The 21686-nt window shown below is 32.0% G+C and overlaps 2 protein-coding genes across 2 annotated transcripts; both read right to left on the reverse strand.

The window, feature by feature from the left end:
- Nucleotides 1-1213: 1213 nt before the first annotated feature.
- Nucleotides 1214-6918, reverse strand: LOC132753468 (glycerol-3-phosphate phosphatase-like). Its single transcript, XM_060743950.1, has 6 exons — nt 6761-6918; nt 4919-4986; nt 4165-4257; nt 3058-3195; nt 1758-1835; nt 1214-1405 (listed from the first exon to the last, which is right to left on the reverse strand). The coding sequence occupies exons 1-6, from the start codon at nt 6843-6845 to the stop codon at nt 1229-1231; spliced, it is 639 nt and encodes a 212-aa protein (XP_060599933.1). The 5' UTR covers nt 6846-6918; the 3' UTR covers nt 1214-1228.
- An 8592-nt stretch (nt 6919-15510) lies between these two features.
- Nucleotides 15511-21260, reverse strand: LOC132753466 (transient receptor potential cation channel subfamily V member 6-like). Its single transcript, XM_060743948.1, has 2 exons — nt 20010-21260; nt 15511-19335 (listed from the first exon to the last, which is right to left on the reverse strand). The coding sequence occupies exons 1-2, from the start codon at nt 20994-20996 to the stop codon at nt 17821-17823; spliced, it is 2502 nt and encodes an 833-aa protein (XP_060599931.1). The 5' UTR covers nt 20997-21260; the 3' UTR covers nt 15511-17820.
- Between the last annotated feature and the right edge of the window lie 426 nt (nt 21261-21686).

Raw genomic sequence — 21686 nt, forward strand, 5'->3', positions numbered from 1 at the left:
GGGTTTTTCAAAAGAAAAGCTGTCTCAGGTTTTCCTATTACATGTGGCCTCTCTTCTAGAGGTATTTTAACTGAAGCTACAATACTTCCAGTAACCTGCAAGAGTATTTATGACAAGTTAATCAAAGTACTGAAGGCACTATTGTTTCTGTAGTACTGAATGCCTCAGAAATTCATTCATGCTCCAGTGACAATTGTTCAAATAAAACCTGGAAAAATCAACATAATATAAGCTACAGGTATAAATTGTAATATATATGTATCTTTATTAGTTTAAATTATTCTAACAAGATGATGACCCTGCATGGCTCACCTGATACATTGCTAGAGAAGGTCACAATTTTTAATTTTCAATGTTAAAGCAGCATGCCTCCAGATTCATGCTAATTTTCATGAAAAATGTATTTAAAAGTAAAACATTATAAAGTAAGAAATTTATACATAGCAAACCTCGCTTACAAACCACAACAGGTCAAAATATGCAATTATCATCCTAAGTACTGTGTTAGTCATGCAATAGAAATTTTGTAGTTTTGTCAAAAATGATATTTTCTTGGGTTCTTAAATTCATAGATTGTCTGGTCTTGCAATAAAAGTAAACTACGAATTGTATAATTAATATTAACAATCATCAGTCATCGAATTGAGCACTGGCCCGGTGGCCCATGGCCAGTGAAAAATAGTTCGGGCCAGTGAAAATTTAAAGAAAAATTAGTTAAATATATAGTAGAATAAATTAAAAACTGGAATTCGGGCTAGTAAATTCAAAATCTTAAATTCATTGACTGAATCATACAGCAGACAAAATAAATTTTGTTTACTGACCGACCTATCCATAAATTTAAGTTTTTTTGGTTTGTTGGGTTACGTCACACCAACACAGTATATGTCATATGGCGACTTTCCAGCTTTACTGGTGCAGGAAGACCTATGGTGCCCTTACTTGCGTTATTCCAGGCACAAACAGGCACCTGAGTAGAATCACCGACATTCTGTAAGCTATGAAAGATAGATAACTTCATCACATGAAAGAATCCAAAGTCCCAGTCAAGATTCCAACGCACACGGGCAAGTGGTCTGAAGTCAACAACCTTAACCACGTGGCCATAAACACAGTTTACGAAATGAACAAATGATAAAGATTTTACAGTATGCGGTCGATTAATGAGTAATCTTAGGTTATATTTACAACACAATGGAAACTGCTTTCCAGCTTACACTAGCTATTATTATTGTATTCCTAAGGACATAAACATACCAGGTACACAGACTTCCCCTTTTGTTGGCAGAAACGGATCTTCATTTGTTGCTAAAAATAGATTATTTCTATTTTTAGCGTAAGTTGCTGCTTTCAACATCTTCATGTAACTGTGATGAGGATCGAAACCAACGACAACACAGTTTACCTGGAATAAAAAAGTTATTAAAACTGTAAAACAGTATGGGAATACAAAAGTGACAGTAATTTTTAGTTATTATAAATTCATTATATATAAATTCTGAAATATCATAAAGGGCTTCATTAGGGGATGGCAGTTTATGTAAAGTTTAAATTTAACTATGCCAAATAGTAACAAATTTCTCACGTTATAAAGTGGCTGTTTAGATTTGTACATAGTGATATGGCTCTATGCAGTTCAGAAAGACTTAATCACAGCAGATCATGCTGGAATGGCTCTATGCCTATCACAAAGACTTAACCCGCAAGTTTCTGTCCAGGCAGGTTAAAGGTTAAATAAATACCGGTAGATAACATACCTCTGGATCAGGTTTCCAATCAGATTGAAATTTAACAATGTCATCAAGACCTCCATGATCATCTGAAACATGATCCGCCTGCAACAAATATTGTATTCTTTAAATTTGCCTTTTCTTTTGTTACTGAAAACAAGAGCTGTCGAAAGGACAGCACGCTCGACTATTCTTAGAGCTTGATAGTAAAATATTATATTCTTTAAATGCACTTTTTCTTTTGGTACTGAAAAAATCTATTAAATAATTCTATTGTTACATTTAAAACATCTTTTTTCTAAAAAAATAATTTAAATGTAAACATGGAAAAATATTTAAATATAGCATCAACAAGAGGGCCAAAATGGCCCTATATCCCTCACCTGAATGTGACTGCTTTTAACAAAGTTATACACCAGATGATCCATATCCGAACTTGAGCTAAAAATCTTTAAAACAAGCTTTGGGCATATTTCTAGGATATTTGGCTCTGTAATTGTTTTTTTTTAACTCAAGGTGACCAATAATCTAACTTGAGCTAGAATGTAGGAAACAACCTTTCTAAAAAGTTTCCAAATCATTTGGCCTGAAAATGTTACCTCTAAAGCGTTAACAAAGATTTTCCATATTTGGGCTGTGTGCCATATTTTTTTATCCCCAATAAGGCAATAACCCATATTTAAACTTAAGCTTGCAATCATAGGAATAAATTATTTAACAATTTTCCAGGATATTTGGTCTGAAAATGTTACCTCTATAGTATTAAGAAGGCTTTATAACATTTGGGCTCTGTGACCTAGTTTTTTTTTTTACCCCAGATGATACATTTTTGAGCTTTAGCAAGAAATCATTAAAGCAGCATTTCTGACCAATTTCCAAGATACTTGGAATCAAAGGGTATCCTCCACAGCTTTAAAAAGGATTTTCTATATTTAGACTGTGTGACCTAGTTTAAGCCCCGGATGACCCATATTTGAACTTGATCTAGAAATAATCCGACAAATTTCAGGATATTTGGACTGAAACAGTAGCCTCTAAATGTTAACTTTTTTTTCTTTTTTGGGTCATGTGACCTAGTTTTTCATCCGAGATGAATCATATTGGAACTCGTGTGAAAAATATTACCAACATCCTGACCATCCTGACCAACATTCCTGACAATTTAGGCAAAAATGTGACCAAGGAACTAAGTGTGGACTGACGGCAGACACTTATTGATCATAACTGGTCACCCTCAGGTTTAGGTTAGCGAAACAATTCATGAACTTGGTGTAATCTACACAAGCTATTGAAGGATTGATACTTTAAACGTGATATCAAAACTTACTCCAAGACCGACATATTTTATTCCAAGTGCATCCATCTCAGCTGCCATGCTAGAGTTCCCTACCAAATACACTTTACCCTCAAAGTTCATGCTTTTGAGATATTGGGCTGTAGCATGCGCTGTACAAACAATGCTTTCCTGAAATAATTCATTGATTATTCAAACATGATTATTGATTTTATAGGTAACGCCATTTCTTATCAGCAGATAACTCACTGTGAATGATTTTAGTTACTCTAAAAGCAGATAATGCCTTACGCATTAACATTTCTAATAAATATGTATCATATAATCATATACAATTCAAACACTCAATGCAGCATGTCTCAAGATGAACCAAAGAACATCAAGAAAATCAAACTTGGGAAAAGATACTGAGATTTTAAGAAAAGTAAAATGATTCAATACAAGAAAACATACTTTTGTTATGTATGTTGTATTTGTCACGTCTCAAGACAAGCATGCATAACACCATAACAACAGTTTATAAACAAATATTTTAATGATTTCCGCTGTACTAGCTGTTGAATTTGATATAACCTGAATATCCATATATCAACAATATTTAGCTTTCGATATCAATATAAAATTTTCCATCCATGACAACCCTGCACAAGCCTGTCATTTTGTGTCATCGCGGCTGGTGCAGTCAGATGAAAATCTGTACTGTTAGTTGCTTAATATAAACTATTTTATACTAAAATACCTTGATCAAACAACAGACAGTTATGTAACTATAAAGGCAAGACAATAACTTACTATTTCAAGGGACTCCACCGAGATTTTTTGACATATTTATATGTTTGTAAAATGGACCATTATCTTGTGTACAAAATTTAAATAAAAATTCTCAAATATATATAAATGCAAGACCTTGACCTTAAAAAGGCTTTGAACCCAGTGACCCCTAAAACTCCACCAAAATTAAATGCCCACCTGAGGTATGTTCCTTCCAAATATAAGACATTGGTTTAAAAGATTAGGCTGAATAAGAAAAAAGTTTAAAAAATCTATTTTTAGCAGATGTGAGAATTAAATTCTATGATTTTAGGCTACTAGACCTAAGCAGAGTTGCTTTCATCTTGAGTTAAAGTATAAATATCTCACCATATCAGCCGGGAAGCCAAGTTTTTGACATTTTTCAACAATCTGCAATCTAGTTTTACTGCTGTTATTTGTGACATAATATATTTTCTTCCCCTGAAATGAATCAGAATCATTCAGTAATGAATTATTATTCCTGTAACATTACAATAAACAAATTGTTACCACTTTCAGGAGTATTATATACATTATGCCAGTAATTTTCTTGTTTATTCAAGGAAAAAAATGGCAGGGCCTGACTGAATCACTAGGCCCAGTTTGCAGGAGGTTCAAATCCCACAAGGGATGTTGAATTCTTTCTTCTATGGAAGGTTTCAGGATACTTTGCTGATGGTAGTTCTACCAGATCATGACTGTAATAAGGTAACCGTAACTATGGTAGGAGTTTAATGGCGGATTCCATAATCAAATTGAAGCCATCTACCTTGTTTAAATCAGTCCCATGTGTGTAGAAATTTTCAAGTTTAATTGAAGAAAAAAGATCCTAGACATATCTCCTAGTGTAATTAAAGACACTAAGGCATACAATAGCTGCACTGTTAAAAGTTATCTAACTTATAAATCTGCACTTTGTGCTTCAAGTGGTAAAATATACATAGTATTTTAAAATCTGTTGTAATTCAAACCATTATTATAAAGCATAATCTTAAGCCCATTTTTAAATACTTATTGGTGTAGACCTAAATGTACTTTAAATAAAATCTGAATAGATTTACTTGTCATATTAAAGTACAATGTATATATGTTCTAAACCTACCAAACGTTTCAATTTTTGCACAGCCTCTGGAGCACCTGGTATAACTTGACTCCCATGCCATAGTACTCCTGTAATTAGTAAGAAAGTCAATAATTAGCCAGAGACTTTTGATTATTTCATGTGCTATTCAGCTAGCTTATGGAACACCATTGGTTCTACTTAGGTTAGTGCCTGAAATAATGCATGGTAGGGAACCAGAGTTCTTCCTCCACAAGCAGGGCTTTTTCACAGGTTGGGGAATCAGCCCTGCCCTTCATGCATGATATTTAAGAATTTTTCTTTGGGGAAGCAGCCCTATAATGGCCCCTGCTATAGAAGGAAAAAAAGCCCTGACAAGTAAAGCTGGAAAGATACCATATGACCTCTAAAGTATTAATATGATGTAAAAACCCAAAAAATCCTAGCTTTAAATATTTGTAATATAATAAATAAACCATTTCATAATACATGTTGCCATCTCTATAAAACAACATATTCAAATATTTTCATGCAGTTAAGATTGTCAGTTTATTTGCTGCCACATGGGGCATGCCAACAAAAGAGGAAGTGTAAAAATCAACACTAATTGTAGTTCTTAAGTTCATTTGCTGTAATTCTTCAAGTTATATTTAATCATTACCTTGTAAGTAGAGAAGTATTAAAAGTTGAGGCATTTTACAATTATATACTTTTTTTTCAATTTTTCATACAAAAAGTGCTCTCCAAATATTTATTATCACCTAATGATTAAATATATAGACAGCATATATAAACAAGTCTGAGATTTCATCATATTAACTGGTAGTCTGTTAGGTAAAAAAAAATCTGGAAAAAGGGTGATCCCTCTGAAGAATTAATCACAACAAAATAACATGAAAATTGCAGACTTGGTTTGATTGAGTTTGTACATGAGGAATTATAATGAAATAATGCAACATCTCTCATGCCCCCTAGCACTGGTTTAAGTGGTACTCAATTTTTAACACTTAAAGTTTAACATTTAGTCTTTTTTAGTATATCAATTTAATACTTTTAACCAAGTGCATTTCTAATAAAATATAGAATTTTTTCTTAGCAGTGATGACAAAATATGATCAAAAAATCATGCATTTATAAACAAGGTACATCATAATTGTATGAAAAAAGAACAATATTTTAGAATAGTCATTTAACATAAAAATAATATTTTTAGAAAAATATTTAATATGTTTCTTTCTAACTTGATTTGTTTTATAATAAGCATTATACATAATACAAATCAACATAAAAAGATTTTGTTTAATAGCATTATATACAATACAAATCAAAATTAAAAGATTTTGGATGCCTTTTAATTTCTAAGAATTATTTCCCTTTTCCCATTTTCAGGAAACTTAATATTTGAAGTTATAACTAGAAATGTGTCCATAGGACACGGGTGCCTCCACATTCCATTATTTTGTCAATCTTATGACTCTAGGTGAAATATTTTTTGGGCTACATGTGCCACAAGTTGAAAACTAAATGTTTTACTAAGTAAAGGACAAGAACTTTACAAATACTGAATAAATCCACAAGCGAACCCAAAGGTGCATAAGTACACATGCTAACCAACATTCTTGTAAACTTTCAGGCCTACAGGTCAAGTATTTGAGCTATGCATGAACAAGTTGAAAATTGCAAATTTATACTAAGTCAAGGGCAATAATTCCAACAAAACTGAAAAAAACTCATTTTTGACAAGTAATCATTAATTATCGATATATCTGTGTACAGTCTACATTTGTCATCTGATATCAATATATCGTCGATACATCCTAGTTTGTGACCTTCATTTCAAAGTGTAGAAAACATTTTAAGAAAAGGATCATTCATAATACGCACCATCACAATCAAAAAGAAAATTGTCAATCTTTTTCATTATTTCATGGGCTAACCCTTTATTTATTTGGTGGATTAATTTTGACATTTTCGTTTTTACAAAATCTCGAGGATGTTGGTGTAAACGGCGTTATTAAAATAAGGGGAAGTAACTATCGTGCTACTTAAATTGCGGTATGACTTGAATTTGTACGAAAGTGACTTATTCGGGCGAAAGTGAACGAGTGGAAAGATATGCACCTTCGCATGCTACAACATTGAATAACACATGTTTGCCTTTTTTACAGAAAGAAACATTTCCGTGGCTTTTTATTTATTTATTTTATTTTTGCAACAACATAGATCACATGCAGTTACATAAAAAGGATATACATACGTAAAGTAACAGTTCAACAAATTAAAATATCATTTCATATAAATAATAAATTAAATAATTATCAAGTTAATGACTGAAATCAGATGAGGCATTGGATAAAATTATTTAAAAGAAAAAAATCACATTTCAGATTATGACTACAACAAGTCAGAATAAAACTTAGCACAGAATATTGTTTAAAGTTACTGATAGACATGATATATAAAAACTAAAGAGTTTAACATAGATTTTAAAAGAAAAAAAATTAAATAAATAAATAATAATAATAATAATAATAATATTTCAATACAATGGTTTTGTCTGGGATATGTCCCAGGTTTTGTTAAGAGCTATGGTTACAAGGATAGCCCATTAAGCTGGTGTGCTTATTTCCAATGGGTTCCTGTTAACCAAATAGGTGGAAACAAGATGGAACCAGAGAGACATTCATTTCTCAAATAAAAATAGACAATGAGATAAACTACTTATTGATCTTAGAATTTCTAGGTAGGTTTTCATAATAGATTTAGTAGGTGCAAGTAGAAAATATACTCACTGGATTTCGGTATATTAACACTTATATGGTATATTATCACAGTAGTTTTGTATTATCACAGAAAAAAGGTGGAACAAATACTCACTGGATTTTGGTATCTCAACACTTATATGCTATATTATCACAGTAGTTTTGTATTATCACAGAAAAAAGCCATAGGAAAACATAAAATGACTAAAAATATAATAAAGTTCGGCGTACATATGTCGCCATTCAGTAATATAAAAAATCCCTTTGATGTTGCGCAGCCCAAATATAAGCAAGACAGCTTTTAACAGAAGTTTTATATAAAGTTGGATTTGATATACATTTTACATCATCTGGCAAACTATTCCTATCTTTAATACCATTATAGAAAAAAGTGCCATTACATGTCTTATTACAATGAGGAATTGAATGATCTAGTGTTGTATTTGTGTATATCAGACAATTCCGAACAAAGTTAAAAAATCTTATGCATATGATTAAGTCTTAGTTGTTTTACTCTATTTTCAATATTTAACATGTTAACATCTGTAAAATCAGAAGGAGTTAAACTAGTTCTTGGATGGTAATTTTTATAAACCTTATGACTTTGTTTTGAGCTACTTGCAGTTTCTTTTTCAGACTTTATTTAAACTTTTGTACCAAGATGAACAAGAATAGTCAAAATGACATTGGATTAAAGCAGAACAAAGCAGTTTTCTACAGTTAAAAGATTGACATTTACTGTTTCTGTACAAAAAATTAAGCTTAGTGTTTACTTTAGATATAACTGTATTAACAATTTCTTCTTCAGACAGAACATTTTCAATTTTAAACCAAGATATTTGACTGTCTTAGGAGATTCAATGGTGTGACCATTACAAATAATATTGAACTTATTAATTTTTCTAAGTTTTTTCTTTGGACCAATAATCATTCATACAGTTTTCCCTAAGTGGAGAGACAGTTTATTATCAACCAGCTAATCTGAACAAGATTCTAGAGCTTCACCTGATTTTTGTGAAATAAAATCAGAATCATGATGAGAAAAAAAAATATAGTGCTGTTATCAGCATATAAAATGAGCTTACACACAGAATCGATACTGGTGATCATATCATTTACATAGCATAAAAATAACAATGGACCTCAAATACTTCCCTGAGGAACACCACAATTTACTATTAATGGAGATGAAGAAACCTCTCCAATATGTATTACTTGTTTTCTGTTATTAAAGATAAGATCTAAACCAGTCTGTATTGGTAATTCCCATAAGGTGAAGTTTTCCACAAAGAATATTATGATCAACAGTATCGAATGCCTTTTGCAAATCTATCATTATCATTCCAGTAAATAAGCCTTTGGAATTATTCAGTCTGATATGATCTAACAAATGTATAAGACAAGTATCAGTAGAATGTGAATTTCTGAAACCCGATTGGTGTTCATACAATAAATTATTTTTAACAAGATACGATTCTAATTGATTATATACAGCTCTTTCTAAAATCTAAGAGATAATACTTAATATACTAACACGCCTATAATTGCCCACTTCAAGTGTACTATTTTTCTTATATAATGGTTTCACCCTGGCAAGTTTTAAATCATCCGGGACAAAATTTTCTCTGACAGACATGCTTATTATGAAGGCAACAGGTACTTTAAGAAAGCTAGCTCCATCTTTTAAAAATCTTGCAGGTATTCCATCCAGACCTGTACTTTTACAAACATTTAAACTACAAACTTCCTTAAATACAAAATTTTCAGACACAGTTTTTAAAAAGAATGTTTCACTATGTGAGTTAGAATTGGAGTAAAACTGTTTAATGTGCCTTTAACAAATTGCTACATTATGATTATCTAATCACGCCTTTTCATATGGAAACAATCTCAAAGGTCGGTACATAATGAAGTCCAGAAAATGTATATGCCGGTGTATCATAAAGCTTGAAATAAAATTATTTTGTAATAATTGACTTTTTAAGTTTTATTTTGCTTGATCATTTATTACCTACCGGATTGTTGAATTTGCTGACTTGACATGTTATGACACTAAACTCATTTTATGACACTAAATTTACAGTAACAGAATTTTCGCCTTACCAAATACATGTGCTTACGTTCCGCAGAAATAATGGTAAAAGAGGGTATGAACTTCACAAAGTCGTTCGTACGAAAAGATCTCATGGACATAACAACTTTTCTAATAGAGAATTGCCCGAAATAGATTTACTTTTGCATTAGAAGTGGCGGAAATAATGTAAATATAGAGAAGGCAATCGCATCATGTAGCCGTTAATTATCAAAAGCCAAAGAAAGAAAACTTAACCAATTGCAGCTGGCTGCCAAACGCCAACAACAACAACAACAACAAATGCTCCATGTTGTCTTCTGATGATGAGGGCAATTAATCAACTCGTGCTTCGGAAGCATGAATTCATTTGTTTTAATTTTATCCAGTTTCCATACATTATTATTTCTTAGACGAAAGACATAGCCTACATTTTTTAACTTTGCCTAACACACAATGTTCAGGTTTAAATGTTTAGCTATACTTAAGTTAAGATCCCCCTAAAGGGCACTTAAAGGAACTGTAAAATTTTCAACATAGCTAGGTTACTTATATGCCTTAAAGTTCACCTGTATGCAAAATCTAAACAAAGTTTACCATATAGTTTACGAGTTATGGACATTTTTCGTAGCTTGGTTATTAGAAGCGCTCTTTTCAGAAATGAAGAAACTCTAGACAATCTATAATATCATCCTGATGAAAAATGTTTTCCATTTATTATTGTCAGGAAACAAATAATAACATTCTGCTAACAATCCACAAGGCAAAATGATTGTTTCTACACAAAATTTATGGAAATATGCACAAAAGTGTTACCCTACCCCAACCAATTCTTATTTGTTTGGTTCTTCTGACAAAACAAATAATGGTAGCGAAATTTCGGACTCTGATATGCTTATTTGCAAAATCTGCAAGCAGTCTGTCACGAACTCCTCGAAGCGGTTACTATCAGTACACTTACGCCGAAAAATTAAGGGGAGATCACTGCGTAAAGGTTGTCAAATGACAGGCGCATTAATTTTCAAACGATTGGTCGAAGATTTCTAATATTCTGTGATTCTTTAACATTTTCGCTAATTACGGTAATATATTCAAATAATTTTTTTTACGCGGATGACTATGAAAGTTGCTCGGCTATTTCGTAAAGCTTCAGATTATTGTGATCGCCTAAATGAACATTTGTTATTTAGACTTTCCGATGATTCAATCAACAAAGCTCTATTTTAACCACACTTCAGCGCTTACTACACCAAGAGTAGTGAAAAATTATATACATGTGAGAGGATGTTTTGCTAAATTATTTCACAGATATACATGATTATATTAAGCTCCATGATTATTTACACCAATGTTTTACAACGGGTTTACCGTGAACAAAATATTTCGAAATTAATAAGGATTACAGACCCTAATTGAGAATACTGTGGTTTGCTTCAGGCACTTGTCTTATAACTTCCCCGTGGTTCAGGAGTATCGGTCTCGTTTAGGAGGCGAGAGGTCTGGGGTTCAAGTCCCACTTAAAGTAACTTCTGTTTTTTTGTGTTTTTTTTTGTTGTATCTTTTTTTTTTAAATTGTTTAAGCCAAATAAACATTGAATTGAATATCAGTGTTGCAATTAGCCTTATAGCCAGTTTACTACAGTTATAACACTGGAAACAGCATTATTGGCACTATACAAATTAAAATGATTTATAAACTCACAACTTTCATCTGAGACCCAAACAAATTCAGCGCCTTCTGTGCTTTGATAAATACTTGTTTGGCTATTTTCCTACTTAGAGAGCCTAATGAAAAAAAATCTTAAAAATACCATATAAGGGGCTGTTTTCAACATTGCCCTAATTTTTCTCAAAAGTATATTGGTTGATCTTTAAAATATTAAATAATTCTATCCCTTAGTTTTGATAAAATTAGACTCTCAAAATATCAGGTACATGTATCATATTTCTTATTCGTTTAAGCATTATTTAGCCAATAGATACTATTATAATTATATAATTAAAATTAAACCATTTCTCTTTCCAAAAGGGATATGAGATTTACATAAATAATGTTAAAAGAAAAAGAAAAGAAAGAAAGAAATGACTCTTTTGGTGTTTGAATCCACGACCCTTTAGTTTCAAAGCAGTTGACAATATTTCTAGTCTATTTGAATACTCTTCAATACGGAGGTAATCCATTTATAGGGGGATCTTACCTTAAGTTGTTGCTAGGAGGCGTGGATGGTAAATTTCTAATGTCACCTACGAACAATCAATTCAACCAATGAAACCGAATGATCTGCAACCTTTTACCGTTTTGGGCATTCAGCACGGCTCCATTCATTTTCTTTTCTTTATCTTCAAAGGCATAAAAAGATAGAAAATTAAGTGAAGGGTTGTATCATTTTCCTACTAAAAACTTTCTAATTAAATAAAAATATTTGGTATCTTATTTAAAGGTTTACTGTTCAACAGACTATGGAGACGATATTTTCAAAGAAGAAGTTTATGACATCACAGAAATAGAAACTCTGAATATGATCGGAAAGATAAACGGGAACGAATATCAACATTTTAAACAAGACTACCATGAGACAGTTTTAGAGTATCTTGTGCACAAGGAAACAAACGTTGGCTTTCGTTTCATTGATATTTTACCTATAAGGGAGGTCTATTGGCCTCGTTTCCCTTCTGTTGATCTAATATTTCATTCTTGCTTCATCTAAAGCCGTTAACCTCACTTCGAATATGAAAATTATGCCTTACCTTTGCTGTGATTATTGGCTGGTATTTAGTCATGTTCTTTCTGCAAACATATAAGGCATTTAACATATTTACTGTCTTGATACAGAAAGCAGTTTTAGATATGCTTAAATTTGCTTTAGTTATGGCTTTCTTTCTCGTGACTCTCTCTGTAGCAATGTAAATGATAATGCAAGGGGCGGATACAGAGGAAGACGAATTCAAATACTTTAGTACAACCATGCTTGAAATGTTGACCATCATGCTTGGCCTTGGAGAACTTGGAATTTTGTTTGAAGCTCGACACCCTTATCTAGCAAATTTTTGTTTTGTTGTGTTTGTCTTGCTTACAACAATTCTTCTTCTCAATGCGTTGGTCGCTATCATTTCAAATACTTGCACAGATCTTATAAATAACTATGTAGGATCGGTTGCTGCAAAGCTTCACTGTCTTCGGCAAGATTTTGATTCCTAAAGGATTCTTTCCCCGGCTTTTATTTATTTATATAAAGAGATCGGTGCCAAGAGAAGTAAAGGTCGATATAAAATAATGAGTGGGTCAATAATAAGACTATAGTGAAATTCAGGTCCAGTTACTATTGCAATTTAAACTGATAAGATGGCTGATCAACTGAAAAGTTTTTCTGATTAAGACTCGGAAAATGTCTCTCTATTGAGGCAGCATTTGATATCACCAGCAAATTCAAGATTATCATTTAACCAAGTAACACTTTCACCAGGTCAAACGCTATTCTTAGAAATAATATAAAACGTCTTAGATGATGACCAAATATACACGCCAGTTGAGCAGGTGGACTTTCCAGACGGCTTGTTATAATATATTTAGTTGAATGTTGTGAAAGACATGCTTAATATTGATACTGCTTTAATTGTTCTTGACTCACGTTTTAACAGATTTACCTATTGCCTATTTGTTTAAAAGATAGGCCAATGAGAATTGAGGATAACGTATATGATTATGTATATGATAATTTGATGATCAAGCTGTATTTTTTTGTATTTTTTTTTATTATTGACAGCAATTATATCAAAACATACTCAAAAAGGAACAAATGAATCAATATTATTGCTATTTGATGAGCTGATGAGCCTTTGCCACCAGTATACATCAACGTCAGCCGTTCAGTCTGATCAGGCTGTGAACTGTTGACATGTTTTTTTAACTGTTACTTACAAAGACAATTTTGCAAGAAATGAAGAAACAGTCCACATGTCAAAATATCAATTAAATTATCCAAATTATGATTTTCGGAAGATGTCTGCATGTTATAAACATCAGATACATTAAAAAAGAGAAAATCATATACAAAATGTATATTCTTTTGTTTTCTTGGAAGAACAAAATTCCAATTATACCAGGCCAGTGATAAGTTATGATAATTGAACAAATCAAGCAGAATAAATATCAAGAGGTAATGAAAGAGGCCCGTAAATGATAGGCTAGTATTTCTGTGTCATGTGTTTGACTTTTTATGAAAGAATTGTTAAATGGTTTAAATAAATGATTAAATACAAGCAAGTCAAATATCGACTCTAGATACATGTATATCAAGTTTAATTACATCAATATTATTGAATCACCCTTAGGATATATGGCCTGCTTTTTAACCGACCTTGTCTTTTGACAGCCTTTCTGTGATATGCAGACTTCATAACCTCTGATCCCCTTTCAAAATTACATTTGATTTAGTTCCGCCTATTGTTCTCACGTTTAGGGCACACGCATTTCTAACATGGTGCCATATGCCGCTTTTCATGGAATGGCACTAACGTGTCACATTGAAAGTAAAGTTCATTATCTGACATTATCTGACATTCACCGTAATAGTAACGCAATATTTATTCATAGTTAACATATTTCAAAACCAGAACATGTCCGATAGAGCATTAATGACCGAGCTCATTACCTCTAAATCATAATTAACTACCTGGTATGTCTATTACAATAACAAATTTTAGGAACACGTTCTTGACCTTTTTCGTGGAAACTGTATGCAAATGTAGGGCATTAAATAAGATATCTAATCAAGACGATCTTCATGTTTCGAACAGTGATTTGGCATGTAAAAACAACCCGACAAAAACAGCTCAAATAGTGGCTTCTTTTAAACAAAAATGCACAAATCGGGGTTTCAAATATCAAATAAAAGGTAAAGAAACAATGTAAATGCTGATAAACGATATAGATTGTACGTTAATGTGATCAGAAATGGAGAATGACTTAAAAAGCATATATAATCTTACGTAATATTATATCACCACTGACATGACCTCACAATTAGTGTAAGATGATAATATTGAAGAAAACATTAAAATATTTTTGTTTCTTAATGAGGCGAACGTGTAATCGACGTATAATATAATCTCGGTAATTATTTTTTTTAAACTAAAGGTGCTAGATACTCAAGGCAGACACTATCGCACTGCATAGTTCTATCCTCTACCACCTGCTGTGACTTCACGGCTTATTAGACAAGACATTGGTGTCTTAATGCATTGATTAGCATACGTTTAGTATCTCAGGTGAATATCTTTAAAACAAATTAAATTAAAACAAATAATATTAATTAAGCATGAAAATTAGAAAAAGACTAGTTTTGTTGGTTTTAAATAACTTCACCTCTATTCTTTCCGTCTAAGTGGCTAAAATTAAAGAAAAGGCTAGAAAAAAGACTAGATTTGTTGGTTTTAAATAACTTCCGGCTAAGTGACTACAATTTGAAGGCAGAATATATATACGCCTGCCTTGTAAAATTTACATTTTTGAAGATAGATCTAAATAACAAAAATAATTAATAATAAATGAATAAATAAATAAATGAATAAAATAAAAATAATAATAATGATTTATTATTTCACTTGAATACTATGACATCCAAACAAGTTTGACAAAAATACCCAAATGCATTTTTATAAATTCAGAATATTTAATAAATAAATTTTATAAATTATTGCAGAATTCTAACGTTAGCAGTACATAAATTACTTAAATAATAATAAAAATACATAAATCAAGTTAATCGTCTAATAAAAAATATTTTGATAATTACACAATGTCTTTTTTATACTCGGTGATAACAGCTTATATCTTAAAGATACAACGCATTGCGTAGAGTCTACTGAAAGTAACAATAAAGGCACACTACATGTATTATATTAACTGAACTTAATGTGAATTGTTCCAATTTTGTGGACATTTGATAATGATAATTAGCAATTGTTTGTATAAAAAGATAACTTTTGTAGAATTCCATTCAACGTTACGGAATAAATGCATGTACGGACATTGTGGCGCACATTTTATATTAATGCAGAATGTGACAACGTGACATGTCGTGTTCATCTTCTGTAATCGGACTGTTAGCGCTTAAATAAGTATTTTAATTTAAATCGTTAGTATAACGTTACTGTTTATCATTTTGAGATTAAACTATACAAATGCTGATTCTTCGGGTCATATTTATCCATTTAGTCTATATTTTCCCGTATATCCCGTCAGCATTTTGTATTACTTTAGCGCCAAGTTCTTGAACAATTGAATTTCCATGACAAAATATATCTTATACAACTGAACTGTATAAACTCCTAATATAGATGCATCAGGAAGCATAAAATGTAAAACAAACAATAATTTGAGCATTTATTTCTTTATTTTGTCACTTCATGAAATCTCAGAATGTTCTTCGACAAAATCGTATCTTTTTACTCAATAATGAATAACATAATATAAGATAAATATGAATGAAGTCTGAAATATCGATTTATTCAATAGACCTTGACATGCCTTTCTCATACACCATACTTTAAGAATGTTTTGTTTTCAAAATTATGAAAAGTCATTATGTTCAGAGTTTACCATAGTTACCGAAGTTAGAAACCGTTTCATTAATGATATAAAGAATAGCAACATGCATTCCTAATAAAAAATCAACTACAAAACAAAAGCAACAAAAAAAAGTGATAAAATAAAAAGATAGAAAAACATCAACAAACTAATAATAACGATAAACATGCAACTATGATTTAAATAATATAAATATTCTTAAGTCGCCACAAATCGACAGATTTCCATTATTATGGTCACTGATGTATTATCGATCTGCCGGGTGCCAAATATTTTAAATAGTCTTCTAATTATAATTACCACAATGTATAATACACCCCATTTCTGCGAAAAGATCAAAGGATATATTTTTTTCTATTTTAACGTCGGTCATAATTTCTTTTATATCTTTTATTTTGGTGTCTCAAGCAAATAAAATCTTCAATAAAATCTATAGAAAAACCTTATCATAAGTATCTGTTAGTGAAATAAAATCGTTGCAACTATTCGTTGTGTCATTATTAAATACCTTAAATTGACTTTTCAAGCATAAAAAACTACGAAATTACATCGACTGTCATAAAGCGTCTTGCTATTAAGTTTAAAATATATTTGTTATAAGTGGACATTGAAATAGAAGTATTCATACACTTATAACTATATAGTCATGTTTGTTTAAATCTTGTATTTTTTGACAAAGACATTGAAATTATCCCTTTCTATTTGATAATTTATAAGGCGACTTTCTTATGATCATTTGTCATGTTATACATGTATTGACAAACATAGTTTGATTACTTCAAGAATCATATGGTGTAACAAATGTTATAAGCCGTTTGAAAATAAATTAAACAAAACTATGCAATACATTACCAACATGCAATTACCTTAAGATGTTTTAGTCTAACCCAATAATAGTCAAGAAGTATTTATGAAGAATTAAATTTGAATCTCCATTAATGTTTGCACATGAACAAGGTAACTATTTCCACGAATAAAACATGCAAAATAATATACACACACAAGTTATTCATATGAAATAATTTCTTATGATATGCATAAGTATATATATCAGTGAATGCCGAACATGTTTATACAAAAAATCATAAGAAATACTTCAAAAGATAAATCTTATATCAGTCAGAAAATCTTTAAATAATTATACACCTTAAAGTATGCATTAAATATCTGACTAATGATATCATCATTAACCCTTTGGAAACCCTTTGAAGTGTTTACTGCATAGATAAAAAGCACGCACGCACACACGCACGCACGCGCGCGCACGCACATACACACACACACACACACACACACACGAAAAAATCACTTTTAAACTGAATGATGCTTTCATTCACTAACAAAACTATTTTTCTAGAATCTAATCAAGAAGTAATCAGAAATTCAGTTTGTCATATACGAGGTCTATGCTAAAATACCTTAATGATTTTGTTATTTCTACAGAAGTACAACGATTAAACACTACAAAATACTTAGCACAAATACTTTTATTGAATATAATCTTGGCTATTTAACGATGTATTTACTCAACCTCTGGAATATCAACCGATTTCAAAAGTATATTGTTTTGTTTATCATCATAAACATTCCTGTCATTGACAGTAATATCAACGCTTTCCATGTTTCCTTTCGATGGTGTAAGTGTCGTCAAGGTAAATGGTGAGGTTGTTGGCTCCACAATGTTATTTCGTTCACCATTTATACTTGGTTTTATAAATTTCTTTAACAACACGTATACGTTATGTAGGTCTTTTTGCTGATACAGAAGATGATCGGGATTTTTATCAGTTTCTGTCATGTTATGGTGGTGTACTGAGCTCCTAACCCATAATCGCCTCTGTTTGTTATTCGTCCATTCATTACTGACATATCTATGTTTCTTTTTCTTAATACCAACCTCTTTACATAAGCCCCGGGGAAAGAATCCTTCAAGAAACAAAATAACTGACAACTTTTGCAGACGACAGTGAAGCTTTGCCGCGACCAATCCTCCATAATTATTCATAAGATCTGTGCAAGAATTTGACATCATGGCGATCAAGGCGTTTAGGAGGAGAATTGTTGTAAGCAAGACAAACAGAACAAAAACAAAAATTGCTAGATAAGGATGTCGGGCTTGAAACAAAATTCCAAGTTCTCCAAGGCCAAGCATGATGGTCAGCATTTTAAGCATTGTTGTACTAAAGTTATGGAAGTCGTCTTCCTCTGTATTCGCCCCTTGCATTATCATGTACATGGCTACAGAGAATGCCACGAGAAAGAAAGTCATAACTAAAGCAAATTTAAGCATATCTAAAATTGCTTTCTGTATCAAGACAGTAAATATGCTAAATGCCCTAAATGTTTGCAGAAAGAACATGACTAAATACCAGCCAATAATCACAGCAAATATCAGGCAATAATTTTCATATCCTGAAAAGGAGCCAGAGGCTTCAGTTGAAGCAAGAACGCAATCTATGATCAGCAGAAGAGAAAAAAGGCCAAAATATATTCTAAAAATCATATTTGAATATGGCGTATTGAAATGCCGGAAAAATCGTTTAATGAAAACCCTTGATGTCCGATATTGAAAACGTGAATAGGACAGTCGCGCTATCTCCATGACAAGGTATACTAAACCTAATAGTGATCCAAATACGGAAACTACAGTTACGAATGCATTTCTAGTAACGATGTATGCAAAATCAGCCTGTTTGTTTATTGATACAGGTCCGGATAGTTTAGATCTGTATACAGAAGCAACAGATAATAGGGACATGAAAATAAGATGGAGAATAAACCATCCAATAAACCGACTCTTGTATGACTTCCATTTCTCTCGAATCACGTCTTGTACGGGAATGAAATCGACAAAAAGAAAGGCGGTGTTTGTTTCCTGGTGGACTATGTACTCCATAATTGACTCGTGGTGGTCTGGTTTCAGATCTTCATTGTCGTTCTCATCGACCTCTTCAATGATGTTCAGCGTTTCTATTTCTGTTATATCATACACTTCTTCATTGAAAAGGCCATCGCCTGATTCTCTTGAATGGTAAATCTGTAAATTTAGGTAAGTTATAAAGAGACTATAGAAAGTGGATGATATTCAATATAAGAAAGAACAACTCATTATACGCTGGTGTTTCAAAGCCAAGAAATGTTCAAAGAATATCTGTAACATAGCTTTACTCTTCGTAAGCAGTTTCAAAGCTCTCGATCCATATCTTACCATTTAATTTGTTCTCATATTTCCTTTTTGATATCACATGATTTAATCAATTATCATTTTGTCTAGTTTTGTCCAGAAAAATACAGATAAATACATTGTAAACCAAACTGATCAGAAACAAAAAAATCTTATAAATTTCGCATTATTGAAATTGAATGTAAAAACTGTAAAAGTATAGCCAGAAAATGTATGGGGCGTCTTTGACCGAGTGCTTAAGTTCGTTGACTGCCAACCAATTGCCCCTCACCGCTGGGTTCGAGCCGCGCCAGCGTTTTCTGAATCTTTAATTGAGAAATCTATCCACCTAGCTGACGGAGCGTCGTTGGTTCTACTTAGGTGCCCGTTTGTACCAAAACTAGTGCATAAATTGGCACGTAAAGTCATTATCCCCAGTTAAGCTAAAAGTAGTCATATAACCTATTTTTTGGTCCGACATTAAACTCAACGAAACAGGAAAATGGATAATAATTGTCGTTTTCTAGTAAAAAAACCATATCTCTTACCTCGCTCTTCATAATGTTTTCAAATATTTTAAACTGTTGTCTTTTTGCAGCCAGTTGCATCGCATTTAATTTTTCTTTGTTTGTCAACATAAGAAGTTTGCGTGCCTGTTTTTTATGTTCCCGTTTTTCATTGTCATCAGAGATATCACTGTCAAATTTGCACTGTAAAACATAGCTAAACATTCTCTGAATATCATCGAGTTTCTCCGGCTGTACGCATGCATACTTGATGAGTGAATGTAAAATAGTGTCTCCTTTGTCATTCGTAACATCTAAACCGGGACTGAAATGTTTAAGCGTGAGCTTGAAAATGGGTTCATTAAATTTAAGAGCTGCAACACCTAGGGGTGTCCCTGCCATCATCGGAGAAGCTTGAAAAATTGGTCCAGAAGCACATAGGCCCTGAATTTTTTCTCTTGGGAGTCTAGACTCATGGATATATTGCAAACTGTTACACATGGACTCTAAGATGCTTACATTTTCTTTTAGAATTGCAAGATGGACTGGTGTTATACCTGCATAACCAACATTGCTTTTTGGAAACACAATCAGCTCTGGACATTTCTGTATTAGTAAATTGATGATCTCGTCAAGAGTTGTTATTCCCTCTTCAGATTCTACATTGATTGACATTGCTCGAAACAAAATGGTATCGCCATTAATTGGACTGTCCTCCTGTTTCTGCAGCAATGATATAGCTCTATGTTCGTCAGTAAATGTGCCCTCGAGTATATCTTTATCAAACAAAAGCCGAAATTTGTACTTAATCCGTTTAGCCGATCCACCTCCTTCGAAAAACCTTTCAAAATCCGCATAAATCTTTTTAACAATCTTTTGATCTTCTTCAAATTCGTCAAGTCGTGCAAGTTTTTCCAATCCAGCATACAATTTTCGAATTTCGTCCTTCCATTTATAAGAATTCTGTGTTCCTTTTGTTCTCTGAGTCCGTGTTTTAACTTCCATATTATGATGCATGTATACCGACATGAAATAATACAATAAATGAACAAACAATCACCTTGAAACATATATAAGCAGTCTTTAGACAAGCTTGTTCACGAGTACCTTTGGCGGAAAACTGAAAATTGAAACTCAGCATTTTTTTTCTCAGTCTTTAGACAAGCTTGTTCACGAGTACCTTTGGCGGTAAACTGAAAATTGAAACATGTTTTTGAGGTTACAAATTATAGATATTATCAGTGCTTTATATACGATGTTATCCCTATGTATCAATTGCATAGATGAATGTTCTTCCAGCGGACCTTGCAAGATAAAGGACGCTTAAACAATAATGGTTTATTATTATTGGATCTTTGTAAGGAATTAGGTTTACGTATTGTAAAAGGAAGATTCTATTAGCCGTTATATATTTGTTGGTAGTAGAGAATCGGGCGTAGTTGATTATGTAAATAGCTGTCAAAATGTATTCGAATATATCAATAAGTTTAACAACCAAACATATTGTCTGTTCACTGCGCAGTTGATTAGCCAGGCAGATAATATTAGTCTATAAACAATGATTATTTGGGTGAGCATGTAAATTACGAATATACAGTCATGTTATAATGAGAAAACCGGAGAATATGCTTAGTGGTTACCTACACATGATACCAATCCAAATTTGATGTTCACATTATTTTGATGTGCAGATTATTGATAAGTGTTTATGAATACCGG

Source organism: Ruditapes philippinarum, unplaced genomic scaffold, assembly GCF_026571515.1.
Source record: "Ruditapes philippinarum isolate M1 unplaced genomic scaffold, ASM2657151v2 ctg10815_1_1_1_1, whole genome shotgun sequence".
Classification (NCBI taxonomy): Eukaryota; Metazoa; Mollusca; class Bivalvia; order Venerida; family Veneridae; genus Ruditapes; species Ruditapes philippinarum.